The 15355-nt window shown below is 29.8% G+C and overlaps 1 protein-coding gene across 1 annotated transcript; it reads right to left on the reverse strand.

Moving 5' to 3' along the window:
- Positions 1-6781: 6781 nt before the first annotated feature.
- LOC122522770 (histone-lysine N-methyltransferase SETMAR-like) lies at positions 6782-7189 on the reverse strand. The gene has a single exon (XM_043644041.1). The coding sequence runs from the start codon at positions 7187-7189 to the stop codon at positions 6782-6784; it is 408 nt and encodes a 135-aa protein (XP_043499976.1).
- Between the last annotated feature and the right edge of the window lie 8166 nt (positions 7190-15355).

Consider the following 15355-nt stretch of genomic DNA (forward strand, 5'->3'; position numbering starts at 1 on the left):
TCGAAGTAATAGTGCTTTTACGCGTAAAAAATGTCCAGTGATAGAAGAAAAAATCGTTTATTATTTGATAATAATATTGAAGAAATGGAAAATATGAAGACAATATACGAATTTGATCTTCAAATTACTGTTCGTTACAATGAATATGAATCTCCTGAATTTGTATTACAAGGCACTGATTTACGTTGTCGTGTAATGATAGAAATCATACATAAACATATAACTTTTTGTTTACACATTAAAGATAATTACGAAAATGTCTGTGTTGAAAAACCACGGTTTGAAGAAATATTATGGTTTAATGACCTGTACAATTACAATGAAAAAGTAAACATAAATAAAAAAAAACCAACAGTACCCCTCAATGTCGATTTCTATAGAACTGTATATAGAAATTGTGATTGTAAAGTAACTGTCACGTATAAAATAAAAAATTACGAATTTATAAGTGACGGACATTTAACGATGCATTCCAATCTGCAATACATGTACGAAGACGAAGAATTTACGGACGTGATAATAAATGTCGAGGGAGAAGAATTTTCTGCCCATAAAGTGTTACTTGTTAGAAATCCTGTATTCGCAGCAGTGTTTCGAAATGATATGCAAGAAAGTAAGGAAAACATAATTTATATCAAGAAAATGGATCCAGTGGTATTTCAGATCATATTGAGATATCTTTATCTTGGTAACACTGGCAAAATTTATTTTAAAAAACTTGGAGAAGATTTTCTTATAAATTTAATAGTAGCAACGGATATGTATCAAATGGAAAATTTGAATGCAGAATTAATGAATATAGCAGTAAGGTATTTGAACCAGAGCAATGTTATTCAACTTTTTAAATTCGCAGATAGACATAATTATCTGGAAGTTAAAGAAAAAATTATGCTCTATATAAAAAATTATCAAAAGGAAATTTTTGACTCTTTACCATTTAAAGAACTAATCAAAGAGAATCCAAAATTGACAAGTGATCTCCTTTTATACGTCATGCAAAAATAATCTCCCATTATACGATCAGTTTATCATTTATTACTTTTTAATATGTTTGATTTCGTATCTAATGTAATCGCATCGAAGTTTGCAATAAAAAACAACAAACTATTATTTATTTATTTATTTAATTGTATTTTATTGACCCTAGAACCTAAGCTTTTTAAAGGCCATTAATTACAGTTTAATAGAATGTATAAATGAAACAAAACAGAAAATAAAATTATATAATTATTATTAAACTTATCATTGTAATTGAAATGCACTAAAAGTAGATAAAAGTATACTAGTTGTATAATAGTAGTATAGTAGTATTTGCTTAAAACATCAAAAATATTGTTAAAAAAAAACAAAAATTTTAAATTAGAAGTAAATCATTAATCACAAAACACGCTGAATGTCTATATTTGCAAAAATTCCTTCAACACGGAGTCCTCCAGCGATTGGATTAAGCTAATTATGAGGAGGGTGAAAGGATGAATTTAATAAAATAAAACACTTGGTTGAGGCAAAAAGTGCAATGCTTTTATTGGCTCGTCAGGGAAAAAGCCTTGCGGCAAAAAACCCTGGTTTTTGTCAAATACAATAAACGACGATGGATCACGGACTATGTCCGTGATTTGCTACTCGCCACGATTAACCCTGATGGGTAATCACGTTGAAAGAAATAGAAATTATATCTCTCACTGTTGATTGTCGCCTCTCCGTCTCGGTATCGTGATTATATAAATATCACCTTAATTATCGCCTCTGCGATCCACCACCGTCGATATAATATTTGTAAGACGTATTCGTCTTAACAGGTAAATTCTTTGCATCTCTAATAATCCTCTCGCTCGTTGTCTCCGAGTATCTTGTTTCCAAGTGTCCTCGTAGGGGTCCAGCGTTAGAATAGACCGAATGTCTTTGGTAATGGGCCCTGCAGGGTGCACTCATTCGAAGGTCGAGTGGTGGAGGTTATGTAGTCTATTTACTAGTAACTCTCTATCAATTAGTGCGCGCACAATAAATCTCTTTTTTTAGTTACAATCGATTCTCGGTTATGATCGATTCCGATCGTACAATATAGAAATCATTTAATGTTTAAATGTAATCCTTTAAATATCTCGAAACAAGAAACATATGACTTAGACCACTTTCATAATTATGAGCACATATAACATTAGTGCAATAACAAATTATCACATATAATAGTATAAGTTTATTATTTTATTATATATTTTATTAAGCCAAGATCAACCAGAAAATATAATAATAATTATTATTAAATGCATAAGTATATTAAAAATGACTACTGCATTTGTTCATCCAAGAAGAAAAAGAAGAAAAAAAGGAGTTGTCAAGCTTAACGTATTGTGAAATAATTAATAATATATAAATGTTAATTTTTGTACGGATGAAAAATTGTGAAAATATTACTAGCCATCGAAATCAGTTGATGTTATAACAAGTTGATCGAAAATATACAAAAAGGTACGTTAAAGGACCTTAGCATTATGAAAGGATGTACTACAAAAAAATCTGTGTTAAGGGGCACCATTAGTGTGACCGCGTGACGAAAGAAGATGATTTTTGGGAATTTTTGTAGAGAAAACTAATGCATGAAATGTTTTAAGGATATATTTGTGGATTTACAAAAAATACATACATGATAAAATTTTTGGACCAAAATATTGAAAATTCAGCGAGTTATTCCCAATCTTCCAAGGCTCCACAAAAAAGTCTTCCCACTGCTGCAGTGATAACGACCTTCACAGTGCCTGAAATTAAAAAAACTAGTGTGTGTACTTATGTACGCACGTAAAAAGATATACTTCTTTGACGTACAAAAACAAATATAACCTCAATAAATTCAAAAATAACTTCAAAAATAACTCCAAACATTTTATCCCGCCTCTGAATATATTCTACATTTGTAAAAAAGACGATAAAATAATAAAATTAAGATATTAAATACAATTGATAAAGGTATAATTCATAAGTATAATCTAATTTATTTATTTATGCACATGAGGAAGAAGAAGGGTTTAATTAAAATAAGAAATAAGAAATAAGAAATAAGAAATAAAACACTTGGTTGAGAGCCTATACAAAGTATAATATATTAATGGTTCGTCAGGGTAAACTCTTATGGCATAAAAACTCTGGTTAATTATTCACATAATTAAAAATAACTTCCAAAACTTTTATTACTATATTATTATTATATATATACAATTTATAAATGTTGAAAATTAAGTACTTCACATGCATTAGTTGGTCTGATCTTGATTCAATAAGCATGTGAGTTACAAGAGACTTATAATAGCTAAAATATGATACAAATTGTCTACTATAAACGTTTTCTAAATGTCGTATTAATATAGCATAAATTGAGGTACCATGTCGGATTGTAGAAACTGTTCTGTCATTATTTATTGAAAGCATTAAATGTTAACATAAAAAGTTGATGAGTACATCAGAATTTTCCGCGTTAAAATTAACATCAACAAATTAATACGTTGTCCATTTGTTGAAACGTTAGTATTTTGTAACTGACATTACGATGCTAAATAACTATTCTTCAAATTTTAGCTTTATTTCATCAATTGGATATTAAAAATGATGTTTTATAAATGTATTTATTCCTTATTTAATATGTCTTTATTAATCGAATATTTTTATAAATAGTATATATATTTCCAATAAATTATATTTTTATAAAAATTCGTACAAAATGTTGATTAACACAATACGGACGAGATATTTCGTTTTTCATATGTCATGATTACCGGTCATTGTCATGATATCACGCAGTTGTCAATTGATCGTAAATGCGTTTAAATGGTTTGTAATGAAAATGAACGATTTCAGTTCTGATGAAAAAAAAAAGAAAAATGTTAATGCGGCCTGGCCACCGGGTACGATTAGCAAGAAAATGTGTCGTCTCCGCAATAAATAATATTAAAATATTTCTAATTTTCCAACATCATTTGTTTGCTACATATGGCTGCTAATTGGCAATAGATAATTGAACTTTTATCGAATACATCGTCTGCCATAATTATTTTACTATAATTAAAATATATCGATTGTTTAACACGGCTAATTTGCTTTAAAATTTCAGCGAATTCATTAAATTTTGCTTGAACTATGTCAAGATTTTCCGTTAAATATAAATACGTGCTATCGACGCAGCATTCGTAATTACACATTTGATGCATCGTTTCTCTAGGCATGTATATTAATGATGAATCACTAGCAAATGTTAACAATTGAATTTTGTTGTATGTGACACATTTGACAGTTATCATATTGCCAATATCGACCGATTGGTCAATTCTCATTTTATCAATTATATATCTTTTACGTATCAAATCTATCCATGTATGCATATCGAAAATGATTTCAATACCTTCATTATTACCTAATATTAGATGAATTGAGGAATAGTGAGACACGCAGATTCCCACTTCTAGATACATTTTATAACTTTGAGTAAGGGGATATCTTCTCGTAAGAATACGAGGTAATTTGCTGGCGGTATTCGGTGCATCGATGATTGCATCAGCCGATGACGATGGCGCCGTCAAGCAATAATTGTGTGAAGTTGAATACCTTCTATAAATTATCAAAATAATATAGTATTTCAAAATCAGTTTTTAACAATTTTATAAATATAATAATAGAAAAATAATTGATAATAATTTTTACTCACATTGGATTAGACATATTTCACGTGGAATAATTATCTGCAGATGATGGTTTTTTTTTTATACAACGAATGTTACTGTGGCTTGAAAAAAATGTCGACGAAAATGAGACGAACGAGCGTGAATGTATGAGAGAGAGAGAGAGAGAGAGAGAGAGAGAGAGAGAGAAAGGATTGATATGAGCGTATGTGTGCGAATGATTTGTTAAATGATGAGTGAAGAATAGAAAAATATAGAAGTGCAGATAAGAAGAGAAGCAGACTGACAATGAGTCGTAGATAAAAAAAGAACGATCAAGGCTGTTATTTATTGTTTCTTTTCTCCTGTAATTATTAATATCTGTATACTAAATATTCGTATTATTTTGATTAAAATATTATACTATACAAAACTGTCTCACAGTTCTGGGAGAAATTCATAATATATATACTTATAAATGTGCAAGAACAAAAACTACAGAAAATGTTCTTTTTTCTTTTTGTAGTGTTTTTATAGTGTGAGTATGAGTGAACAAGAGAGTATGTATGTTGAGCAGGTACAAATACCGAACGTAACAAATAACAAAGTTGTCATATGATTAATTGTTATTCGCAATGACGCAAAGTTGGGATTCTAACGAAAGAGAAGGGGTTAAGGAAAGAATTCCGATTAGAAATGACGATAGAGGATAGAGGGGGGATGATTAGATTGGAGAGGGACAGTATGCATTACGCGATGTTACGTTAACACTTTATTGACCGTTCGTAGTTGAAGCTCACTACAATCAGATTTGAGTTGCAAACATCTCTTCCACTCAAATGATCTTATCTTATTATTATTAACTTATAAGTTTAATAATAATTACATAATTTTATTTTCTCTTTGTTTCATTTATACATTCTATTAAACTGTAATTAATGGCCTTTAGGAAGCTTAGGTTCTAGGGTCAATAAAATATAATTAAATAAATAAATAAATAATAGTTTGTTGTTTTTTATTGCAAACTTCGATGCGATTACATTAGATACAAAATCAAACGTCTTAAAAAGTAATAAATGATAAACTGATCGTGTTATGGGAGACCATTTTCCATGAAGTATGAAAGGAGTTCTCGTGTCAATTTCGTTAAATTTTCGTCACTTATACTTTCGTAATTTTTTATTCTATACGTGACAGTTACTTTACAATTATAATCCACGTATACATTTCCATAGAAATAATCGACGGATGTTGTTGGATTTTCTTTATTAATTGTTACACTTATATTGTAATTGCGCTGTCGATGAACCATAAAATTTCTTCAAACCGTGGTTTATTATTATAGACATTTTTGTAATCATCTTTGATGTGTAGACAAAAAATTACATTTTTATCTATGATTTTTAATATTACACGACAATAAATCAGTGCCTTGTAATACAAATTCAGGAGATTCATATTGAATAGAATTACAACAAATTTGAATTTGAAATTGAAATATTGTCTTCATATTTTCTATTTCTTAAATATCATTATCAAATAATATACGATTTTTTCTTCTGTCACTGGACATTTTGTACGCATATAAGCACTACCATTTCGATATATACTCTATTTTAGAGGCGTGATCACTTTTATATTATATTTTCCGTACTCGAAACTGCACTAACTTTTGCGCATAAATCGTCGTCAAACGAGCTTCAATGGGATGTGGATGTAGCCTGAGGTTTTTTGATATACGTGGAGCGTGGTGGAGAGAGGCTATCGCGAAAAGCATTTACGATGAATGTCGAATAATTACTGCTTTAATTGTTTTAGGTCGCGTCATAAGTAACTTCCGTTTCTTTGTCAGATATTTATTTTGCTCTCATTAAATACAAAAATTACATTTATTTATTCCGTATTCACCACCTTTATCTATAACCTTCTCCAATCTTCCTGGCAATTTATAAATTCCTTCCTTGTAAAATGTTGATTTTTTGGAATGGAAAAAGTTTTCGACAGCCTGCATGATTTGCTCTTCGGAAATGAAAGTTTTTCCATTCAAAAAATTTTGTAGGAAACAGAAAAAGTGGTAGTCTGTCGGGGTACGATCTTGGTAGTAAGGAAGATGTTGTAAAACAGACAATCCAGACTCAAGAATTTTTTCTTACGTCACCTTTGCTGTATGTAGTCTCGCATTGTCTTGAAGAAGGATAACACTTTTTCGATTGACGATTTCCTAATTTCTCCTGGTGGCGGATAAAGGTTGATTGCGACGTATTCAACCTTTCTACTATACATCTTGTCGATCGACGTAGATTTTGCTCCAATACCGCCTTTAAAAGGTTGTCGTCGAAGTTGGAAGGATGTCCTGCCCTCGGTTCATATTTTAAAATCACATCTCCAGAACGGAATTTTACGAAACAATTTCTAACTGCCCGATCAGTTATCAATCCTTCACCGTACACTCTGCATATTTTTTCAGCTGTCGCATTAGCACTATTGCCTTTTTTAAATTCGCGAAGTATCACATTACGAATCTGTACTTTTTGGCTCTCCATTTCCGAGGATAAAGAAGCACTTTATTTTAACGTGTATCATACAAAGTTCTTGACAAGAGACTAAGGGAAACCTCGTGTAACTAATGAAAACAAAAACTCGTTGTAATGGTAACTCATAGCGGGTAAATTCGAATAATAGATTCTACATAGCTGCGACGGAAGTTACTTATGACTCAACCTAATATATACACAGCACGAGTTTTATTTATATATATATTTAATTTTTTACGTGAAGATTTAAATCTTTCAATAAATAACGACCATGCAGTTCCTACAATCCGAAATAGTACTACAAATGATGCTGTATTTATATGACATTTAGAAAACGTTTATAGTAGACAATTGTATCATATTTTAGCTATCATAAGTATCTTGTAACTCACATGCTTATTAAATCACAATCAGACCAACTAATGCATGTGAAGTAATTCATTTTCAACATTTATAAATTGTATATGTAATAATAATATTGTAATAATAGTTTTTGAAGTTATTTTTTATTATGTGAATAATCAACCAGGTGTTTTATGTCATAAGAGTTTTCAATGACGAGTCAGTAAAGTATTATACTTTGTATTGGCTTAACCAAGTGTTTTATTTCATTTTTTAAATAAACCCTTCTTCTTCCTCGTCATATCTTATCACAATCGCCAGATGACTTCATGTTGGAGAAATTTGCGCACGATACAATGATAAATAGATTAGATTATACTTATTAATTAAACCTTTATCAATTGTATTTAATATTTTAATTTTATTATTTTATCGTCTTTTCTACAAACGTTGAAATGAAACGTTGAATTCACACGCGGGATACAATTTTTGGAGTTATTTTTGAGGTTATTGAGGTTATATTTTGTTTTGTTATGCTAAATCAGTATAACTTCTTACGTGCGTGAATAAGTACACACAACCGTGTTAAATCTAATATAGATACCTAGTTTATCACCGAAGAATATTCATGTGTCAATTACGTCACAGAGTGTGTAAATAAAATCAACCGTGGTATTAGCAACCTACAACGTCATTTTCATCGTAAGAAATTACAGGATAGTTATGTCCTTTATGTTGTGTGTGAATATGAATTAGCTAAAAAGCTCAAATGAACGGTCCGGGATAGTTTGTTCGTTGTTTAAACAAACTTCGATTAGATGTACATTCTCTCTTGCTTCTACTTTTTATATTATCGAAAACCTTTTCCGCTATCGATAGCCCCTCTTCTCCACGCACCACGTATATCTAATGAACTTTGGACTATATCCATATCCCATTGCTATTCGTTTGACGACAGATTGTTCGCAAAAGTTAGTGCAGTTTCGAGTACGGAAAATATAATATAGAAGTGATCACATCTCTTAAGTAAAATAAATATCGAAGTAATAGTGCTTTTACGCGTAAAAAATGTCCAGTAATAGAAGAAAAAATCGTTTATTATTTGATAATAATATTGAAGGAATAGAAAATATGAAGACAATACTTCAATTTCAAGTTCAAATTTCTACTAATAATACTCGATATGAATCTCCTGAATTTGTATTACAAGGCACTGATTTACGTTGTCATGTAATAATAGAGATCATAGATGAAAAAATAATTTTTTGTTTACACATTAAAGATAATTACGAAAATGTCTGTGTTGAAAAACCACGGTTTGAAGAAATATTATGGTTTAATGAACTGTACAATTACAATGGAGAAGTAAAAATAAATAAAATAGATTCAACAGTACCCCTCAACGTCAATTTCTATTCAACTGTATATAGAAATTGTGATTGTAAAGTAACTGTCACGTATAATATAAAAAATTACGAATTTATAAGTGACGGACATTTAACGATGCTTTCCAATCTGCAATACATGTACGAGGACGAAGAATTTACGGACGTGATAATAAATGTCAAGGGAGAAGAATTTTCTGCCCATAAAGTGTTACTTGTTAGAAATCCTGTATTCGCAGCAATGTTACGAAATGATATGCGAGAAAGTAAGAAAAACATCATTTATATCAAGAATATGGATCCAGTGGTATTTCAGGTCATATTGAAATATCTTTATCTTGGTAAAACAGACAAAATTTATTTAAAAAAACTTGGATATGATTTTCTTTTATATCTAATAGTAGCAACGGATATGTATCAAATGAAATATTTGAATAAGGAATTAATGAATATAGCAGTAAGGTATATGAACCTGAACAATGTTATTCAACTTCTTGTATTCGCAGATATATTGAACATTCCGGAAGTAAAACAAAAGAGTATGCTCTATATAAGAAATCATCATAAGAAAATTTCGAGCTCCTTACAATTTCAACAACTAATAAAAAAGAATCTAAAATTAACAGGTGAACTCCTTTTATTTGTCATGAAAAATGGTTTCCCATAATACGATCAGTTTATCACTTTTTACTTTTTAATACGTTTGATTTTGTATCTAATGTAATCGCATCGAAGTTTGCAATAAAAAACAACAAACTATTATTTATTTATTTATTTAATTATATTTTATTGACTTTAGAACCTAAGCTTTTTAAAGGCCATTAATTACAGTTTAATAGAATGTATAAATGAAACAAAACAGAAAATAAAATTATATAATTATTATTAAACTTATAAGTTAATAATAATAAGATAAGATCTTCTGAGTGGATGAGATGTTTTCAACTCAAATCTGAGACAAACATTCTCTCTTTCCTGTATATATTTAAAAATTAAGAAATATGAAAGAAAAAAATTTGAAAACAGATAGAAAAAATTTATAAAAAAGAATTTCCCCTATGAAGAATCGAACACTAACTAACGGCACAAGAATCGAGAACGCTACTACTTACACTAGTACCCCACTTGATAGACGGTTGAATTTAAGATAATATAAATACGTATGCAATAAAAATCAAAGCTAAAAGTATTTTTCTCAAAATTGGCTGGGCATTAGGCAAAAATATTTTACCGCGACAACACCCAGAAGTATAGAACTGATATACCAAAGCTCGTTAAAATCCGTTGGTATCCCAGTGTAAGGTCCCCTTATAAGAGTCACTGATATGCAATCATAATCTGAGAGAAACGGCTCATCAGATTGACAAGAAGATATTATAAATAAAAACCATTATTGCTGATAAAATGATCAATCCAAGTATCTGAAGTAGGAGTGTGATTTTAACATTAAATGGCACAATACATAAGTCGTGGCTTTCACAAAAATTATTTAAATGAATGATTTCACGAGAATCACGTAAAAGGTTAATATTTAAATCACCTGTTATCACAATATATTTATAATGCATAAAAAACTCATCAAAATCTTGTTCAAAAATATCCAATAATACTGTTAGGCAACCTGTAAATTACAGAAATTAAAACGTTATTACAAATTGATGACCATACTTCAGCAATCGTGTACTCAGGAAAAGCATCTATTTGATTTGAAGAGCAAGCAACAATAAGATAAGATAACGTAACGTAAGATGCGTACAAATAATAAAACACCTCCACCATGACGACGCTTGCAATCATGTCGATCTAAATGGAACATCGGAAGCCATATTTGAGAATCCGCAACACAACTGGAAAGCCAAGATTCTGAGACAGCAATAAGGTCATGATTAGTTTCTCTAAAAAATTCACGAAACTCATCTCTCAATATGAGGAATAAGTGATTGGTCATTTAAGTGATATATTTTTAAATTAAAAGATGATCCAGCAATTATATTACGTTGCTGAGAGCCGATATTACAATATTAATCACAGAGATTAGGAATATTTGATAAATCCATTGACGGCAAAATTTTCACAGGTTCTGATCCATTTTGAAGGTTAACGCAAACAGAATTAGCCGTAATCCAAAAATTTTTTTGCTAATATGAGGAAACTTCTTATTCATATTCTGTCGCAATTTGTATAATGACGATAGATACCGCTTATTCACAAAAACTGGCATTTTTTGCGACCCATTGATGACTAAATTAGCTGAAACATCGCTTTGTTTCCTCTTGCAGGCAATAAACTTGTCAACCAAATTTGAAGAATGACATTTTATAAGAATATCACGTTCACGAGAAGAGTTTCCTTTAACATTTTTAACATAATAGTAGCAAAGAATATGAATCAAATGGAATAATTGAATACGGAATTAATCAATATGGCAATAAGGTATATTAACCTGAACAATGTTATTCAACTTTTTATACTCGCAGATAAATTTAACTTTCCGGAAATTATAAAAAAAATAATTCCCCAACGAAGAATCGAACGTTAATAACCAGCGCAAGAAGCAAAGACGTTACTACTTAGGCTAACGCACCACTCGATAATTGCTCAATTTATTTCGTACAATTCTTAAGACTTCGAAGATGAATCAGAATGCATTACTATTTTCTTATAACATAATAAAAATGAATTAAAATTATGTATAGACAAAAAATAAATTCCACGTTTTTAGAATATCCTTTCATATATATCTTGAATTAATTTTATGTGAGGATATAAAATTCTTCTTTTTCAAATATGTATTTAATTTGATAAACTAATAAATTTTTACGAGACAAAAAGTCAGTAATTTAAAATTTTATAAAATACATAATTTAATAGGAAAAATATTTAAATTTTAAATTTCGTCTTAAAGAGAATACGTATTCAATTTGATATACAAATAAATTTTTGTGAGGCAAAGAATTTATATCAATTAATTATTCTAATTAATTTTATGGCGAGACACAAAATTAATTCATTATTTTTACTCTCAACTAAATAATAATAGTTTCTGTTAAAATGAATTATTTTTTTTTTTACTCAAGGTTCATTATTTTTGACAATAAATAAAGAAACGGCGTGCCATAAGCATCAAGATTCGATTTAAAAATGCCGCGCTTATACGCCGATATATATAGATATACAAAACGCTCGACGCTCGATGGCCAAGACGTAAAATTCTGGCTACCAAATGAAAAAATAGAAAGAGAGAAATATCGGTTTCTTCTCTCACTCGCACTTGCATTCAAGGCCGAGAGCCCCGAAGATTGTCGAAAATCCTTCGTTGTGTTTAGTACATACGGACGCTCACACGCACACTAGCATACTAGTGCGCTCGCGTGTAAAAACCGACAGAGAGGTAAGACTTGCTTTCCTCCCACTCTTACAATTATTTTCCCATCTTCAATTCCATTTTATTCGCTTATTTTTGAAAATACGAAGATAACTCATAAAACATTTTTTATGTATATTTTAATTCTCTACAACTTTTGTTTGAAACTTTTTTCGATTAAATGCCTCGATTCTAAGATAAAGCCATTTTTTACCCTTTTTTACCCTTTTTCTCAAAAACGGCACTTTCCACCTCATACAATAAGCAACATTCGATTCAGCGTCGTCTATTTACCCTTATATCAAGTTTCCACCTTCTTTCCTGAGATATGCAGGAAACGGTCCTCGTTGACTGGACTATATTTTTGAAAAAGATTTTGATGAGTTTTTTATGCATTATAAATATATTGTGATAACAGGTGATTTAAATATTAACCTTTTACGTGATTCTCGTGAAATCATTCATTTAAATAATTTTTGTGAAAGCCATGACTTATGTATTGTGCCATTTAATGTTAAAATCACACTCCTACTTCAGATACTTGGATTGATCATTTTATCAGCAATAATGGTTTTTATTTATAATATCTTCTTGTCAATCTGATGAGCCGTTTCTCTCAGATTATGATTGCATATCAGTGACTCTTATAAGGGGACCTTACACTGGGATACCAACGGATTTTAACGAACTTTGGTATATCAGTTCTATACTTCTGGGTGTTGTCGCGGTAAAATATTTTTGCCTAATGCCCAGCCAATTTTGAGAAAAATACTTTTAGCTTTGATTTTTATTGCATACGTATTTATATTATCTTAAATTCAACCGTCTATCAAGTGGGGTACTAGCGTAAGTAGTAGCGTTAGTGTTCGATTCTTCATAGGGGAAATTCTTTTTTATAAATTTTTTCTATCTGTTTTCAAATTTTTTTCTTTCATATTTCTTAATTTTTAAATATATACAGGAAAGAGAAAATGTTTGTCTCAGATTTGAGTTGAAAACATCTCATCCACTCAGAATATCTTATCTTATTATTATTAACTTATAAGTTTAATAATAATTATATAATTTTATTTTCTGTTTTGTTTCATTTATACATTCTATTAAACTGTAATTAATGGCCTTTAAAAAGCTTAGGTTCTAAAGTCAATAAAATATAATTAAATAAATAAATAAATAATAGTTTGTTGTTTTTTATTGCAAACTTCGATGCGATTACATTAGATACAAAATCAAACGTATTAAAAAGTAATAAGTGATAAACTGATCGTATTATGGGAAACCATTTTTCATGACAAATAAAAGGAGTTCACCTGTTAATTTTAGATTCTTTTTTATTAGTTGTTGAAATCGTAAGGAGCCCGAAATTTTCTCATGATGATTTCTTATATAGAGCATACAATTTTCTTTAACATCCAGAAAATTATGATTATCTGCCAATATAAAAAGTTGAATAACATTGTTTAGGTTAATATACCTTACTGCTATATTCATCAATTCTGTATTCAAATTTTTCATTTGATACATATCCGTTGCTTCTATTAAATTTATAAGAAAATCATCTCCAAGTTTTTTTAAATAAATTTTGTCTGTTTTACCAAGATAAAGATATCTTAATATGACCTGAAATACCACTGGATCCATTTTCTTGATATAAATGATGTTTTCCTTACTTTCTCGCATAACATTTCGTAACATTGCTGCGAATACAGGATTTCTAACAAGTAACACTTTATGGGCAGAAAATTCTTCTCCCTTGACATTTATTATCACGTCCGTAAATTCTTCGTCCTCGTACATGTATTGCAGATTGGAAAGCATCGTTAAATGTCCGTCACATATAAATTCGTAATTTTTTATATTATACGTGACAGTTACTTTACAATCACAATTTCTATATACATTTGAATAGAAATTGACGTTGAGGGGTACTGTTGGATTTATTTTATTTATATTTACTTTTCCATTGTAATTGTACCGTTTATTAAACCATAAAATTTCTTCAAACAGTGGTTTATTATCACAGACTTTTTTGTAATCATCTTTGATGTCTAAACAAAAAATTACATTTTTATCTATGATTCTTATTACACACACAACGTAAATCAGTGCCTTGTAATACAAATTCAGGAGATTCATATTCAGCACTATCAGTAGAAATTCGAACTTGAAATTGAAGTATTGTCTTCATATTTTCTATTCCTTCAATATCATTATCAAATAATAAACGATTTTTTCTTCTATTACTGGACATTTTTTACGCGTAAAAGCACTATTACTTCGATATTTATTTTACTTTAGAGATGTGATCACTTCTATATTATATTTTCCGTACTCGAAACTGCACTAACTTTTGCGAACAAACTATCGTCAAACGAAGATCAATGGGATATGGATATAGTCCAAAGTTCATTAGATATACGTGGTGCGTGGAGAAGAGGGGCTATCGATAGCGGAAAAGGTTTTCGATAATATAAAAAGTAGAAGCAAGAGAGAATGAACATCTAATCGAAGTTTGTTTAAACAACGAACAAACTATCCCGGACCGTTCATTTGACCTTTTTAGCTAATTCATATTCACACACAACATAAAGGACATAACTATCCTGTAATTTCTTACGATGAAAATGACGTTGTAGGTTGCTAATACCACGGTTGATTTTATTTACATACTCTGTGACGTAATTGACACATGAATATTCTTCGGTGATAAACTAGGTATCTATATTAGATTTAACACGGTTGTGTGTACTTATTCACGCACGTAAGAAGTTATACTGATTTAGCATAACAAAACAAAATATTACCTCAATAACCTCAAAAATAACTCCGAAAATTGTATCCCGCGTGTGAATTCAACGTTTCATTTCAACATTTGTAAAAAAGACGATAAAATATTAAATACAATTGATAAAGGTTTAATTAATAAGTATAATCTAATCTATTTATCATTGTATCGTGCGCAAATTTCTCCAACATGAAGTCATCTGGCGATTGTGATAAGATATGACGAGGAAGAAGAAGGGTTTATTTAAAAAATGAAATAAAACACTTGGTTAAGCCAATACAAAGTATAATACTTTACTG

Source organism: Polistes fuscatus, unplaced genomic scaffold, assembly GCF_010416935.1.
Source record: "Polistes fuscatus isolate 324 unplaced genomic scaffold, CU_Pfus_HIC Scaffold58, whole genome shotgun sequence".
Lineage (NCBI taxonomy): Eukaryota > Metazoa > Arthropoda > Insecta > Hymenoptera > Vespidae > Polistes > Polistes fuscatus.